Genomic DNA, 16,905 nt, shown 5'->3' with positions numbered 1-16,905 from the left:
ATTAGAGTGAGGAATGTATCTGATTTCTCTAGGCTGAGTTTCCTGTATGCAGGAAGCCAGCAGCTTTTTCAGACTTATTTTCCCTATCTCCCAGTTCGCCCTGTCATGCTTCACTTCAGAGGTTACTATAGTTTCTTCCTCCTTTGTATTTCCCACTTCCTCCCTTCCACTTTCACGGCCTGTCCCCTCCATTGCTGTTCCATGGCAGGATACCATGAGCCACTATGCCTTCCCTGCTGTCGTGGGACAGATGAGCTGAGAGCTCCTCTGACTCATGCCTGTTCCTGCCTTGGCCTGCCCGCCTCTTCAACCCTATGTCATTGTTCTGGTGCTCACAGAATGCCAGGCCCTGTCGGAGGAAGAATAGAGAGAGACAGAAACAAGGCTTCGTTATCCCAAAAAACCTGAGAAAATAGCAAAACCAGCTGAGGTGCACAAGGTGTGGCTGTGGTGAAACTGATGGTTCAAACAGAACCTGACACCTGGTACAGTTGAGAAATGTCACCCAGAAAAGGAGTTCACCAAACAGCCCTTTCTCCTCTCTGTCTTTCTGTGAGATAAATACTGGCAGTCTGATCTTAAACTCTATTAGAAAGGTAGGAAGGGATGAGACAGGAGGAAAGGAGTCAAAGTCAGGCCTCTGGCTATCACAAGAAAATATATTGTTGTAGTACTTTCAAAAGTGATAATGATTTTTGGAAAGAAGTGATCGTGAATTATATTAGTGGGAGTAGTTTACTGAAATTAATATCTGTCAGCAAACCCAAATCTGATTAAAGTTGAAGGAAGGACAAAACTGTGGTAGGAGGTCCAGTGTTCCCCTTCCTGGCTTTTTTTTTTTTTTACTCAAATCAAGGCTTCAACCCAATGGTGTTTGAACTATCCTTTTGGATTTTTGAGCTGTTTGCTTGTCATGATCAAGAATTATTATATTTCATCCAGACAGAAAAGCCACAAGTTTGAGTATAAAGTCTCATCTTGATCAAGAAACTGCAAATCTGTATAATGGAAAACCTATTAAGCAGTAGTGGTGGTGGTGGCAGTAGTAGTAATAATAATGAAATCTCTACTTCATTGGGAGATGTTTTGTGCAACCTAGTTGACATTCTTTGTTACCTTTTTGTGTGTTTGTCAGGCTGGGCCACAGAGCAGTTTTGTTTGCTATGTTTGGTATTTTCGAGGAGGATCAAAGTTGAAAGCGGTGTCTATGTCTTTGCAGCTTTCTTCAGTTCCCTGTTGGCAGTTCATTGGTTGGATTAGCCAGATGATGGCACTACTTGACAAGGATGAAGCAGTAGCAGTGCAACATACTGTTGAAGAGATCGCAAATACCTATCCCCAGGCAATCATCTACCCTTTCATGATCAGCAGTGAAAGTTACTGTTTCAAAGATACTGCTACTGGTTGTAAGAACAAGGAGTTTGTAGAAAGGTGAGTATTCAGGAATTGATAGATTTGTTTTTCCTAAACAAACTTTTCTTTAGGGGGCATGAGAAACATTAGAGGGTAGTCTCATGTGCACTCTGTTTTCATTTAAAGGCACAGGGAAAACCAGTACATAAGCTCTCTTAGTATTAGACATACTCAGGTTGATGGCCTGAATACTTTCTGAGTTGTAGAGTACATGTAGCCCCCAGGCTGTGAAAAGTTAGAATTTTTCTAAGATAAAGCAAAAAGACCACAGACAGGCAACTCCTTTCTCCTCATAATTCTGTGGTACTCAAAGTTTCTTCGTTCTGCTCTGCTGACGTAGAAGGGAAATCTGGTGCATGATTAGGCTCTTACTGTAGTACACTTTACAGCAGTAAGAGTCAGTAGATGAAGATGAAGCATGCTTGGACACTTACAATCAATTCCAAGAGAAAGCAGATATGTTTAAATAGAACAGATGTTCCTACCAGAGGCACTTCAGAGAGGGCCAGTGAAATGGATGGATGTTATCTTGGAGAATGACAGCTCTTGCTTGTGTTCTCTGCTTATTCAGTGTGTAGCGTGCACCTTCCTCTAGAAGCCCTCCCTTGCCCGTTTTGCCATGCAATAAAACCTGAGTTAATCCTCAGGCAAAAGTCAGCTTTTATCACACAGTGCTGTAGAACCACTAATACAATTTTAGGTGTCTTTTTGCCTTTTTTTTAAATCTCTGATACATTTGCTAAATTGCTTTGCTTAAAATGAAAGGATAAAGCGGCTCAGCCACTATCCATCATATTTGAGAAATCTTGACAATCTGGCAAAGTTCCCAATGTCTGGAAAAGGGAAAATGTAACCCGCATTTTTTAAAAGGGAAATAGAGAAGACCTGGGGAACTGTAGGCCAGGCAGTCTCACCTCTGCACAGCAAAATCATGGAGTGGATCCTGCTGGAAACTATGCTAGGGCACATGGAAAATAAAGAGGTGATTGGTGACATCCAACATGCCTTCACTAAGGGCAAATCATGCCTGATATGAACTTGGTGGGCCTTCTACAATGAGCTTACAGTGCTAGTGGATAAGGGAAGAGCAACTGATATCGTCTACCTGGACTTCTGCGAAGCATATGACAACAAGTTGTGTGGTTTGGTCCACACACTGTAGGGAAGGGATGTGCCATACAGAGGGACCTTTACAGGCTTGAGAGGTGGGCCTGTGCAAACCTCATGAAGTTCAACAAGGGCAAGGTCCTGCACATGGGTCAAGGCAATCCCAAGCACAAATACAGGCTGGGCTGTGAGTGGATTGAGAGCAGCCCTGTGGAGAAGGATTTGGGGATATTACTGGATGAAAAACTGGCTATGACCCAGCAATGTGCACTCAGCCCAGAAAGCCAACTGCATCCTGGGCTGCATCAAGAGAAGTGTGGCCAGCAGGTCGAGGGAGGTGATTCTCCCCCTCTACTCTGCTCTCATGAGACCCCACTTGGAGTACCGTGTCCAGCTCTGGGACCCCCAGTATAAGAAGGACATGGACCTGCTTGAGCTGGTCCAGAGGAGGCCATGGAGATGATGAGGGGGCTGGAGCACCTCCCTTATGAGGACGGGCTGAGAGAGTTGGAGTTGTTCAGCCTGGAGAAGAGAAGGCTCTGGGGAGACCTTATAGTTGCCATCCAGTACTAAAGGGGACCTACAAGAAAGATGGGGAAGGACTCTTTATCAGGGGTTGTACTGATAGGATGAAGGTAACAGTTTTAAACTGAAAGAGGGAAGATTTAGATTAGATATAAGGAAGAAATTCTGTACTGTGAGGGTGGTGAGACACAAGAACAGGTTGTCCAGAGAGGCTGTGGCTCCCCCCTCCCTGGAAGTGTCTAAGCCAGGTTGGATGGGGCTTTAAGCAGCCTCATCTAGTGGAAGGTGTCCCTGCCCATGGGGTTGGGACTAGATGATCTTCAAGATCTTTTCCAACCAAAACTTTTCTATGATTCTGTGAAAATAAGTCTTGTGTTTCACAAATTGTATTGCCCTTGAATAACTGCCATGGCAGGATGTATAGTCTGGTTAATGCCCATTTCTGTTATGTGTTCCACTCCCCGACCAAGCTCCTATTTTCATAGTGTGACACTTAATTAAAAAATTGGCAGCTGCATGATGAGGATAGTTAATATATTAACAGTCTTGCAACCCAAGAGAGCCTTGTGAGCGAGTCCTACCTGCCTACCCCTAGATGATTGTACCAGATTCTTGAATATAGCAGACAATCTGTATCATTGCTTATCTGCAGGCTGGGTTGTGATGGTAGTTCCTGTTACATTGTGATGTGTTTTTTGTCTTTTAAAGGATCAAGAATAAGTTGGACAAAGGAGGTGTAGTTCAAGATTTTGTTCGCTCCCTGGAACAGCTCTCTAATCCCATAATGCTTTTTAAGGTAAAGTGGTTTTGTTTTGTTTTGTTTTTTAATCCCCCCCCTGCTTCATTCCTCACTCTCTGTTTAGGAAAGAGAGTGCTGGGCGGAGCTGGCTGCAGTTTGGTTGACACCACAGCTGCAGGACGCGGTTCAACCCAGAACCAACTCATGATGATGTCGGGGGCTGTCAGCAGCTTTCACTGGTGATGGTCTCCCTCCCTTGTGCCAGCTGGCTGTTCTGCACCAGCCCTTTTGAGCTTTTACCTCCAGGGTCTCTGCCCTGCTCCATGGTCAGTCTTCCTTAATCATTCTGAAACAGTTACATGATTATCATTTGTGGCCATCTATAATTTCTGACTACTTGTTTTCTTGTGCCTTTTCCCTGCTCTCTGCTGGGCTTCCCTGTCTACATTGTGATCCCGTTGTCCAAAGGGTGCTCATTTTGTGTTTGGTACCACTCCTGACCACATAGAGGCTTTCTTAGTTTGCACTAGGCGCTATGGTAGTAAACATAATTATCTTACTAAAGTAGAAACATTTTATGGAAAGACAGAATGAATGGGAACTATTTCCATAGCTTGATTTCCCTTTTGATTTCCCTTTTGGTTGTCAAGACACATTAATAGATTATTAATAAATACAGTAACCCAAATGCGATCTGAGCAGATTACAGAAGAGCAAGGGTCAATAAACTTTTTCTCAGTACTCATTGTTTCCTTCTGTTTGCAGGATTGGGTTGAGGATGTCAAAAATGAGTTGGTAAAAGCTCAAAGAAATAAAAATAAGCTTAAGGAAATGTATGAAGGAATGTACAAGAATCTGGGAAATTTAGAGGCTCCTGGTCTTGGATTGCTGAGGAAGAGATTTATTCAGGTATGTGTGATTATTGAGTAGTGTTGGCATCGTGCTTTTCTAGAAGACACTAGAAAGTCAAAATAAGGGGACAAGATCACAACTTTAGAGGTGCTGCAGGACTTGATGAGACAAGAGAACAGGTCAGGAGTACAGGACTGAGATTTCTACGGTAGAAGCTATATGTTTAATGTAGTTAAACTTCCACTTCTGACTGCCCTGCAGTACTAAATGTTCCTTCTTACTCAGCTTCTGCCTCTCCTGCCCTGCACGCTGCCAGGTTCTCAGGGCCTGGGCCTCTCTGACCATCCGTGAACCTGCACAGGAATCTGGCCTTGTGTTTTTTTCCCTGCTGCCAAGGATGTATGAGCACTTCAGGGTGTTTTGCTATGTTATGCTACTCAACTTAGTGTCAGCAGCAGCAAATTTATTTAGAGCAAGTTATTCAGAAGAGTTACAACTATGAAGAATTGCAGAAAGTACTTTAAAAAACTGACCGAGATCTAAAATAGTGAAAGTCAGTGTAGAAAAATGAAGTGATAAATGTATCAAAACCAAAAATACCCTAGTTTCATATATAAATCCTTTGGGTTTGAGCTGACCATTGCAATTTAAGAACAAAATCTTGGTTTGTTCTGTGAAAACATCAGCTGTGACTACTCAAGAGCAGTCAAGAAAGAAAAGAGGCTGTTAGTCATTATTAAGAATAGAGAGCAAAACATGGATTTATCCATTGACATAGCAGCTTTCTCTGACTCTTGCCCCTCGAACACTGTAGTCCTCATCTGCAGTTCTTGACATAGATATAATGAAACTGGACGAGGTTCAGAGTGGTCAGAGTGATTATAAGAATAAGTTGGAACTCTTGACTGACACATAAAATTGCTCTAATCTATGGAGTACTTTAGGCTTTAATCTTCATATGTATTATTTCACTTCTAAATTAGACAATAAGAATTGTTTTTAACATGAAATTCCAGTAATGCATAAATTAAACACTGTTGATGGATTGTATTAATTAAAATATAGTGTTAAGGCTATTAAATATTTGCTGCCTTGAATTTTAAAACAAGTCAAAGAATGGAACAGAGAAAGCAATCAAATTATTATCTGGAAATAGATTTAAAGTGATAAAGATGTTGACTATAGCAGTCTCTTCTTCAGAAGGATATTATTGTCTGTATTTTCATTTACTTCAGTGAAATAGCTGTGTCCTTCATAGCTTGGGAGAAAAATAATCAGGCATTGAAAAAACAAGTGAGCTTACATATCTTTCCAAGCCATTAATACCAGTGAGGTCTAAGAGGGGACATCTGTTTCTTCTAGAACCTTGAATTATGATCACAAGAAATCAACTCAGTTAACTACTTGCAGTTAATACTTTGTTTATTAAATGGATTAGTATTAAATGTCTTTGTACTTTTCCTTTATCAGGATATTTAAAATACTTTAAAAATACAGTTTTATATATTTTACATCCAAAATTAACTGAAAGCAAATCAAAAATAATGTGATAGTGAATAAAACATAAATTGGTATTTTCTAACACGACATGAAAAATTTGCTTAATACATGAAGCTCTATGATATACATTACGTATACATATAATATATCTTTTAGTTAGCAAAGAAGGTATATATTAAATTAACTAGGCTGTATTTGCATACTATGCAGTATGGTTGCTGCTAGTTTGAAAAAAAAAAAAAGGGGGGAGAGAAACCCAAAATAAACAAAACCCCCCAAAATTCAATAAAAAATCCACACCTTCCATGAAGCACAGAGTATTCACAATTGAGGGGGAAAAAAATATTAACTAACTTATCCATCTGTGGTAGGTTTTTTTTTTAACCATTTGTAAACAGAACAGCTGAAGGGTTTTTGGGTTTTGTGGTAGCACTTTGAAAGTGTGATAGCATTTAAAGACTGGGGCATCAATTAAGTGTTCTGATAATAATCCCATATTTAGATTCGTAATGGAATTTGTATTTAGTTAATAGGTAAAAATTTAAATATTTGTATTTTATATTAATATTTCACTAGCTGATATTAATTTTTTGTAAGCAGACAAGGTACATGTGTTAAGTTCAATGAACAGTATTATTGATATGCTCACCCAGAATCCTACTGCAGCTGCAGGAGGTAAAAAGGGATAAGCTTCTTGTTTTGACATGGCAAAAAGGTTTATGATCTAATTCCACAGATCTTTGATATCACTGGGTTGGTAAAATGTAGATATTTCTGTTGATGATAGCTGGTTGGTAGGTCTGCCAAATGGGCAGTGAAAAGGTTCTGACAGAGTAGAAATGGAGAAAAAAAGCTGGACTGGAAGGACAATTGATATATTTTAGAAGCTCAGATGAATCTGTGTGTAGATAGGAAGGTGCTGTTTTGTTCTTGGGGAGTTCCTAGCACTGTGTTAATGGGATTCCTTTCTATAAATGAACCTCAGGCTTTTGGGAAGGACTTTGATCATCATTTTGGAAAAGGTGGTTCAGAACTGCTGGATATGAAGGCTAGTGACTTCGATGCGATTGCAACTTCTCTCCTTTCAAAAATGAACAAAACCCATAAAGAACCTGGAAACCTGAAAGAATATTCACCATGGATGAGTGAATTCAAAGCAGAATTTTTGAGGATCGAGCTAGAGGTTCCTGGTAAGGTCCCCTTCAGTGTTGATGGTGAACTGTCCCTTACAGGAGAGTTGCTACTCCTAAACTCTACTACTTATATTTGCTATATGATCCTACTTTCTGGCTTTATGCAAATGTAGATTTAATCTGAAATAATTCTCTTCATTCATCATCTGTTAAATCTGTTCTTAAGCAGTAGTCCTGATTTTTAAAATTGTATATAAAATTTTATCTCTTATCTAAGAACTTAGTGTTTTTTTAAAGGCCTGACTCCAGGAAATCTGATGTATAAATCTAATACATGTTTAAATCTAGCTCAAAAAGGATGTGTCCTCTGAAACCATTAAGAGCTGCAATTCTAACAGCTTAACAAGGAAAGGATATTGGTGATTCACACATAAAATCATATGATTTGTATGATGGATGTTTATACATTTAAAAGTATTTCCTTCATAGATATCATTCTACCAATTTGACAAAATATTTGGAATTGTGTTCTGTTCTATAAATGCACTTTAAAAAAAGATTAATATCGGTCTCTGTAACTTTTTTTTCTTATTTCCCCCCCCCCCTCAGTATGATGGAAAAGGGAAACCGTTGCCAGAGTACCACGCAAAAATCTCTGGATTTGATGAGCGGGTATGTGTTTGAGTCAGAATCCCCTGTGGTTTAAATTTGTGTCCATGTTCCATTTGAAGAATTTGACAATAGCAAGGTTGTTGCTTGTATACACATCTTGCAGCACATAAAGGAAGGTCTGCAAGTGGGCATTTGTTTTTCTGGTAGTAACTGAGCGACTTGATTATGCTATCTAGGAATGATAGATATGTTTCATTTCAGTGATAATTCTGTAAGGCCAAGTCTTCTGTCACAAATATTTTGCTTTTTCCTGTCTCTCTTTAAGATAAGTGTAATGGAATCCTTGAGAAAGCCAAAACGTATAACGATCCGAGGTAGTGATGAGCAGGAGTATCCTTTTCTTGTCAAAGGTGGTGAAGACCTGCGACAAGACCAACGTATTGAGCAGCTGTTTGATGTAATGAACATTATCCTTTCCCAAGATGCTACATGTAGCCAAAGGAATATGCAGTTAAAAACTTACCAGGTCATCCCCATGACAACAAGGTAGGCATTTATCTTGGAGGCAGAAATCCTTATGTTAACATCTATTACTGTTAGGAATGTAAGATGTCTGTGTGCCGTATTCTGGTATGGAGTGTTTTGTGCCTTGGCTGTTTTTTTTTTTTCCTTTTCCTTTTAAACAACATTGAAACTGCTTTGTCTGGAAACTTCTTCAGAGTATATTTAAATCGGAAGCTTTTAACCTTCTTTTAGCAGGCACTAAAATGTGTTGCTTCCCATTTGTGGTGTTTCTCTAAAGTTCAACTCGGAGCTACTTGTTCACATACTCTGACTTCCTTTGTTCCAGACTGGGACTCATCAAGTGGCTGGAAAATACTTGTACTTTAAAAGAATTCCTTAAGAATAGCATGTCTGAAGAGGAAGACATCTACTATAACAGGTGATGCTTGTTTAGCTGTCTGCTTTAATAGACACCACTACTAATAGGGGTTTTGATACTGACAATGTTGTGGCAGCAACATTTAAAAGAATTAAATAAAAGCACCTATAAGCAAGGAGGCAGTTTGCACTTCCTGACCCAAATTAGTAATTGGCAACTGTTTAATGAGTACCATTGTACCTGGAATATCCTCCACCCAGCTTGTTTAAACAAGAGGCTTATAATCATGTGTGATGTCATTATCATCACCATTTCCTTATCAGCAGATTGATTTTTTTACAAGCAAAGGATTTTGATCTCTTGATTTGATCAGACAGGAAATGGACGTAGGTCAGCGAGGGGGGGAGCAGAATGGAACAGAGGGGAGAGGAGCAGAGCAAACACAGCTATTCAGAACCTGGGTTCAGCAGTGGCTGACTGATGGTGGAAATGGACAGCAGATGCATAAAACACAACTGTAAAAGAACAGTCTTTATAGAAATGCTGGGTTTGAATAAACCAGCTTTCTTTCTCTTGATTGTAATTGGAGGATGAATATTTGTAAAATTGTTTTAATTCTAGCATTTCAGCCTGTTTCTGTCCTGGAATTTAGAAATGTGGTTTTATTTACTAATATTCTTAGTACATAACCTCTGTTTGGGTTTGTCAGAGTAGTGTCACCATTTATTTTCGCTGGTTCTCTTGTTTATGGGGCAGGTTGGAGGAATCTTCAGCGTGGAGGTTGGACTCCAAGCAGTCTTTATTTCTACATTTATGTGATTTGTGAGCAGTTTAGGAACTGCTGCAGTTCCTGTGTTACTGCTGTCTGGTTTGCTTTTGTGAACAGCAGCGATATTATGTTGGTCTCAATTTATTGACATGGAACCACCTAGTGAGGGGAGAAAATTTCTGATATACTAAATGTAGATAATCAGTGTCTTTCTAAAAGCATTTAATGATTTATCCCCCTGAAGAGCTTTATTATATTTTTCTATATAGACTTCAATATTTTCCCAAATGTTCTTCAGTCAAGTCAATTAAGACACTTTATGTTGAGCTATGGTTGAATGACAGCAATCCCAAAGGAAAATTCTGATTAAATCCTTGCTGGCAATATTTTGGTTGGGGTAGGGGGAAGTTTAAGTTTTAAAATCCTTTTCTTCATCCCAAAGTGATAGGCTATGCAGCCTATAAATTATAAATACTTCTTAAATGGAAAGGATCTCTATATCTCAGAACATTCTTTGGAAAGAAGGCTGAAGGCAGGTGCTCTGCTAGGTTGCTGCCTCTCTGGAATAGAAGTTTAATGTCTAGCGTATTTAGTTAAAGTGGGAGAAAAATATCAAATTATTCTGTAAACAGTGTAATTAATGAAAACTGTTTTCTTATGGATTAATACCTTAAGTCCAAGCCCCCATTTCTCTCCTGCACACACTGAGGAGATAACAGACTCCCTTCCTGCATTTCCTACCTGTTTGGGTGGACAAACGGCAAAAGGTACTGTGGTAGGCCACATAATGCCTCTCAAATAGATACAAGGCTGTGTTAAAAATATCTTTCCCTCTCTGGAGAAATTATTTTAGGTCTGTCTTCTCAAGGCAGCATCTAATTTTCATAGTACCTACTGACAAATTAACACCTTTAAGCTGTCTAATCTTCTGTCAAATATGACTAAAGTGCATTCAAAGCTGAGGGGAAGGAGATGGATGGATCAGCATATGCACTGACTGCATAAACTTCATTTCCATAGCAAGGCTAAAATTACTGTAGGCTGTAGCTTTGTGACGACTCCTGTGCATAAAAAAAATCTCGTGGATCATAGCAGCACACAGCCTGTGGATATTCAAGTCCAGAGTGGTAAGATAGGGAAATCATCGGTGCTTCTTTTTCTTTTTTTTTTTTTTTCCTAGCAAAAAAGGACCTCGTGCGACCTATTCTGAGTGGCTGTCCAAGACCAGTGGGAAAGCACAAGGCATCTCTCGATACCATGTTATGTACAGGTAGAGAACTGCATGTAAAATACAGAAACTAGAGTGTGCATACACAAGAGCTGTAGAAATTCCAGGAAAAACATTATCTGCATTATAATACACTGCCTAGATCTGATTTTTGCCCATTTTACTGCTTTGTCTTACTGGAGATGCTCTCCAGGAGGAGCTTAGTACTGCCAGAATCCCACCAGAGCACAGGAATGATTCCAGAAGCTTGCTCACTTCCTTAAGAAAGTATCTAGAAGCAGATGCTCTTCAACTGTATTTTCTAGGTGTCGTGTCCCTAAATATGCAGTTAGGCAGGCCCTCAGAGCCAGAACACCTGCTGAAGTTGAACAGAGAACATCACTGTCATTCACTGAGAATTTAAGAATATTTGATGATTTGGGTTCTGGCTTGAGCATCCTCTCAGAGAGATTTCCACACCTGCCTAGATCTAGCACTGTAGTAGGGGGGAAGTGAAGGTTCCAGAGGAGCATTTCTGAGCATAACCTGCTTAAGCAAGCGATTTGGTTTTTAAAGGAAAACTTTAACTCGTTTAACTGAGTGCGCCTACATTAATCCTTGTATTCAGATCCTGAATGTGCTTTTGAAGTAAATTCCCAATTTCCCCCTCTCACCTCGTGTTGGCTTGCAGAGCTGTGCCCTAGTACACAACTCGACTCCTTTCAGACAAAACTAGACTGAAGGAGAGCACCCAGCCCATTCCAGCTGCTCACAAGCCTTCTCTTCCCAACACCAGACATGGGCTAGGCCAGAGCAGTGCCCCTCCCTCCGCAAATGCGTATGGCATGGATGTCCTCAGCACCAGCTGTTTAGTTCTGTTGCCTCCCCTTGTGCTGCACTACTTTCTAGTGTCGATATAGCCTCTGCGTGCTGCTGTGAGATTTAATGTGGGCCTTAGTTTCTTGGCCTGGAAGAGACTGTCTAGCCAGAAAGAGCACAGTAGTACTGCTGTATTAAAACTTAACCCATCTACTTAATTTGGGGTAAACTAGACAGTACTACATACTGTTTTGTATTAAGAAATGTCAGTCTTGGAAATAACTATTGGGAGAAAAAAAAGAGAGGAGGGGATATTTTTAATACTGGATAAAAAATTTGAGGCAAACTCTGCATGGCTTGCTGGACTGTTTACTGGGGTAAGCAAAACATGCTCATGCGATCGTGTACACTTCGTAACTTTTAACATCCAGTGTGCTGTTATTTCAATAGCTAACGTTATTCCTTCATTAATTTGCAGAAACGCTAGACGTACAGAAACAGTCACATCTTTCAGAAGCAGGGAAAGCAGTGTTCCAGAGGACCTCCTGCGGTAAGTGCACTGTTAGTGACCGCACATGGCGAAACGAATGTTGGTGTTTCATGTGTATGTAACAAGTGACTTCTGTTTTGTTAAGGCGAGCCTTTGTGAAAATGAGTACATCTCCTGAAACCTTCCTGTCTCTGCGGTCCCATTTTGCCAGCTCTCATGCACTGATGTGCATCAGCCACTGGATACTTGGTATTGGAGACAGACATCTGTCCAACTTCATGATTAACAAAGAGACAGGTGGCATGGTGGGAATAGACTTTGGATATGCGTTTGGCTCAGCTACACAGGTATTTGTTTTCTATCTAATTTGTTGCAGCTTTTGCATTTATTCTGTGCCATCTCAGTACTGAATTTGACGCTCCTCATTTGCCATCATTCTGATGCAAAATAATCTTTACAAGTTATTTCTAGTTAATAGAATGAAATCTCTGTTTCCAGATACTCTGAAAAGCAGGGAGCTATAGAGCTTCACAGAGTCTATACGGTGGTATTTTGTATAGTTGAGCTATGCTTTCAACTACATCGCTAAATATTTATGACTAGAGCTTTGATGGCACAACTTGGTCCTGTTCTACCATGTTGTACTTTATTTTCAGTTAAGTGTCAAAGAAGGTTTCAAAGCTTAAAAAACAAAATACTTATTTCTAATCCTTCTGTTCCAAGGTTCCTTAATTCTTGTTTTCTTTTGACTGTCCTTCCCCTTGGCTAGTTTTTGCCGGTGCCAGAGTTGATACCTTTTCGTCTGACTCGCCAGTTTGTTAACCTGATGATGCCAGTGAAAGAGTGGGGTCTCATTTACAGTGTGATGGTACATACCCTAAGGGCTTATCGTGTGGATCCAGATCTCCTCATCAGCACAATGGATGTATTTGTAAAAGAGCCTTCTTTGGACTGGAAGGTGGGGTTTTTCCTCTTTTTATTTTTTCCTTTGTGTGAAAATTCTTAAACTGTGATGAGGATAAAAACTGATCAAAAAGGAAGTATTTCTTGATGCTTACTCTCAGTGCTGCTTTTATCTTTCTTTGTTGTACTGAGTTCTCAGAGAAACTGAACTTTAAAGAATTTAAAGTGATGGAATTCTATATTGTTGGACAAAGAATAGTAGCACACATCTGTGTTATGAGTGTACTGTTCTTTATCTGCATGATAATCCTAAAAATGTGGGTGTATCTCGATCATGTTGTCATGGCAGCAGCATAAATATTTTAAACTTTTTGCATTGAGCTTCTTGAATTTACATAACAACACTGTATATATCAAACTAATAATTACAGAAAAGAAATCTGAAACTAATCGCACTTCAGTAACTCCAGTTGTATATTAAATTTTAAGTCATAGGCAGGCTTGATATCATCTCACTACTCTGCCCTCCATTGCATCTGCAGTTAAGAGTTACTGGCTTCACTTGCTATCATCTGGCAGATGAAGGTCACTTGAAGTATAAGATTTATGATAAATATGGCAAATTTATTTTCTCTTCAGAACTTTGAACAAAGACAGCTGAAGAAAGGAGGCACGTGGATTAAGGATATAAACACATCTGAAGTAAACTGGTACCCTCTGCAAAAAGTCAGATATGTCAAACGAAAGCTTACAGGTGCCAACCCAGCAACAATCACTTGGTAAGATGCTCTCCTTTTGCTTTAAATGGCTCCACTAAGCTTTGACAGTCTCCTGTGTCAGATTTTCCCCTCAGATACAGTGGCAGCTAGGAAAAGAGAAGAGACAGACAGGGCAAAATTTCAACAAACCTCCTGTCAGAATCATTTTGGTCCACATACAAGCTCTCTGAATCACCCTGCCAGCCAAAACACCAGATATCTCCCCATGAGTGTTCTTGCTCCAGCTCAGGCCTCCTGAGCAGTTTTACTGTTCCTGGCAACACATGCATCCCCACCCTGTAAGCCTGCTTAACTTCTCACTGCTCAGACTGCTGTTCTTACGTGTGTCTCCACAGCTTTTAGGCTAGGGATAGTATTTAAATCAATATGCTTCTGCTGGATGGTGACTTGAAATGGAACCTGAACCAGCTGTATGGAAGGCACAGAAGTAAGCTGCTTCCCAAAAACATCGAATTCAAATCTGATGGCATTCTCGGGTTATTTATGTCAGTCTGGCTCAAGCCAGAATGTCTTTAAAGCGCAGTTAAAGTACAATTAATCCCTTCCATCCTCTTTTAAAAAGACATTGTGGATTAATCAAGGAAAAGGAAAGCAAGCCTGTTTTAAAACCATACAAATACTGAGAAGTGCAGGACTTGGGAGGAGTCCCTTTTGCAGTCAAGACTGAACTGGCAAAGGCAGCAAAATAGTTCTTACAGACACAAATCAGCAGGGCAGGTAAGGAGATAATAACTTGGATGTCAACTATTCGTGGTAAATATTCACTAGTAAAGGACACCTGAAATCACCAGTCTTCACTGGCCAGGCCTTCTGCAGTCATTGAACAGTCTGCACATCTTGAAGAATAAAGCTGCATGAACTGTGTTCAAGTACGGTTTTGTACTTTAAAATCATCTCAGATTTTTTTGTTTGTGTGTTTTAATAAGAGCTTATTTTTGTGTTCTCGATTTTAGTGATGAACTACGCCTGGGCCACGAGAAGTCACCTTATTACAGTGATTTCGCAGCTGTGGCTCGTGGTAATGCTGATCATAATATCAGAGCCAAAGAGCCAGAGGACGGACTTTCAGAAGAGACCCAAGTGAGGTGCCTGATCGATCAAGCGACAGACCCCAACGTTCTTGGCAGAGTCTGGGAAGGATGGGAACCCTGGATGTGAAGGACTGCTCTCTAAAGCCCTGTCTGCCAAGGGGCTCATACCCTAACACACAGCTGCAACCAGCTCAGAATTTTAAGGTCAAAAAGAAACATGGTTAAGAGGGTTTTTTATCATCATTGATTAACTTGAATAATATAGAATTTTTTTTTTTTTTTGTATTAAAGCTGTATTCAAACGGGCAGGGGGGGTGTTAATTGTTAGTGGTTCTGTAACAAAGCAGCTTTATTGCTTTCGTTAAAACCAATGTAGAAAGAACTGGAGAGGCTATAGAGCTTAAAGGCTTATTTGAAAGTCACTGAGATCACTCAAAGAAAATCACAGATTCATACCCTGCGAACTTGTAGGCATCCTTGTATTGCAAGTCTGTGCTGCTTGTCTTTGTTACAGAGATGTTGATGACAATCAACTGAAACCATTCTGCAGACATATCTTATTTATAATTAAAACTAGATCTTCATATCAACAAGAACAGTGAAGCACATGGTAAAATTAAACAGAAAATGTCTTTTAGCTCTAGGTAAGACCTAAAGTATCTGGATGATTATTTCATTACTGGATAATGAGATAGTAATGAGACCATTCCAGCAGATTGGTTTTTAACAATTAGAAGTTACACTCTTGTTACCTCTGTCTTTGCTCCTCATGCTATGTTAATTCCAAATTATTTGTTTGAGAAAAGCCAGAAGTCACCACTGCTGCCATGGCCTCTTGCCATGACTGCAGCACCGTGCAGTAGTGTCAGCTGCACTTTGGTATTTGCTCGTGGCAGAGTGGGGAAGTTGTGCCAGATGTGGCTCTGCCCCTCTGGCAGCCAGTGTTCAGGTAGCCTTGGTGGCAAGTGCTGTGCAGCACAGACAGCCCTGGGCAAAGAGTTCTCTAAAATATTACTGTTTATTACCCAGAATTCACTGTAGGAGATAGTTTCCATTGAGCCTTTTAATTATTATCGTTAAAGGTGTAATAAAAGTGAGTCTTTGCCCTTTCACTGCCACAAGGTTTCCCTCCAGCTGCAGTGGCGATGTGGCAGCCCCTTATCTCGCTGAGGCCACCGCTGGCACCAGTCTCAAATGAATCTTTCAGCTGGAGAGCACAGGGATCTGCCTCCTGGATACAGCTCCATGAAAAACTTGGGATGGGGAAGTTTGCTCCCTGAGGCCTAAGGAAGAGGGAGGGAGCTTTTTTTTGTTTCATACTTTCCTGCAACACTTAACTATTTGTTACTTTCTGTCTTACTAAATATGCTCAATTATTTATGTCAATAGTCTTACGAATCAAGATATTCAGAATCCTTTTATTGGGTTTTTATTAATTAAAAACATTGTTCAGCTGTATTTTTGTAGAGGAAACACCTATTTAAAAATAAAAATATACTTCAGATGAATACCTCATCTCAAAAATTAATTTAGGGCATTTTAATCACAGAACACCTCCACATTTACCCATTTATACAGATGATAATTAGTGGACAGCATTTTTTCATAAGAGTGTGTGATACAGTCTTTTTATAGACACTTGTATAAGATATCTTGGTGCAGTTTGATCTTTTAATCTCTGCTATCAATAAAGACAGCAGCACTATGACTAAAGATTGGTTAGGTGGGGCATTCAGCTTTCACATTGTCACTCTCCAAATACAAGAAAGTTAAGGCACAATAAAAAAGCAACATAAAAAGGCAAGGGGACATTTGGAAATCAAGTGGCTGGTTGTATGAGGTGTCTAATTCCACTTTTGGCGCATACCTCAGATACTTAGTAGGTACTTTGACCTGTACCACACAGGACAAAGTTTAGGCTTACAGTTTAACAAGGCTCTTCAGCAACAATAGATGTTTGTGTGCAGCAGGTCTTCCTCCAGTGCTAGCCACGGCTTCCTTGGCTCTTGGGAAGGGGCTGGAGCAGGAGCACAGCCTGGCCTGGGCAGAAGGGGGCTGTGGTGAACCCTGCCCTGTGCCCTCCTCTCCCTTTAGTCCGTACCAGAAGGCCATCAGGCCAGGGGTGAAAGGTTTTGAGACAGGT

The 16,905-nt window shown here is 40.1% G+C and overlaps 1 protein-coding gene across 1 annotated transcript in view; it reads left to right on the top strand.

The window, feature by feature from the left end:
* Positions 1–16,259, top strand: part of PRKDC (protein kinase, DNA-activated, catalytic subunit) — an 84,864-nt gene extending 68,605 nt beyond the window's left edge. Inside the window, exons 72-84 of the mRNA XM_026841457.1 lie at positions 1,220–1,431; positions 3,754–3,841; positions 4,550–4,693; positions 7,122–7,331; positions 7,879–7,941; positions 8,207–8,427; positions 8,732–8,824; positions 10,714–10,803; positions 12,038–12,109; positions 12,195–12,396; positions 12,819–13,007; positions 13,592–13,731; positions 14,685–16,259. Coding sequence (XP_026697258.1) covers positions 1,220–1,431; positions 3,754–3,841; positions 4,550–4,693; positions 7,122–7,331; positions 7,879–7,941; positions 8,207–8,427; positions 8,732–8,824; positions 10,714–10,803; positions 12,038–12,109; positions 12,195–12,396; positions 12,819–13,007; positions 13,592–13,731; positions 14,685–14,889 — 1,929 coding nt within the window. The 3' untranslated portion in view covers positions 14,890–16,259. The remainder of the gene's footprint in view (positions 1–1,219; positions 1,432–3,753; positions 3,842–4,549; positions 4,694–7,121; positions 7,332–7,878; positions 7,942–8,206; positions 8,428–8,731; positions 8,825–10,713; positions 10,804–12,037; positions 12,110–12,194; positions 12,397–12,818; positions 13,008–13,591; positions 13,732–14,684) is intronic.
* Positions 16,260–16,905: the final 646 nt, after the last annotated feature.

The sequence above is a fragment of the Athene cunicularia genome, assembly GCF_003259725.1.
Source record: "Athene cunicularia isolate RWA chromosome 2 unlocalized genomic scaffold, athCun1 chr2_part1, whole genome shotgun sequence".
Taxonomy (NCBI): domain Eukaryota; kingdom Metazoa; phylum Chordata; class Aves; order Strigiformes; family Strigidae; genus Athene; species Athene cunicularia.
Note: the sequence above shows the minus strand (reverse complement) of the source record. Positions and strands in the feature narration are given on the sequence as shown.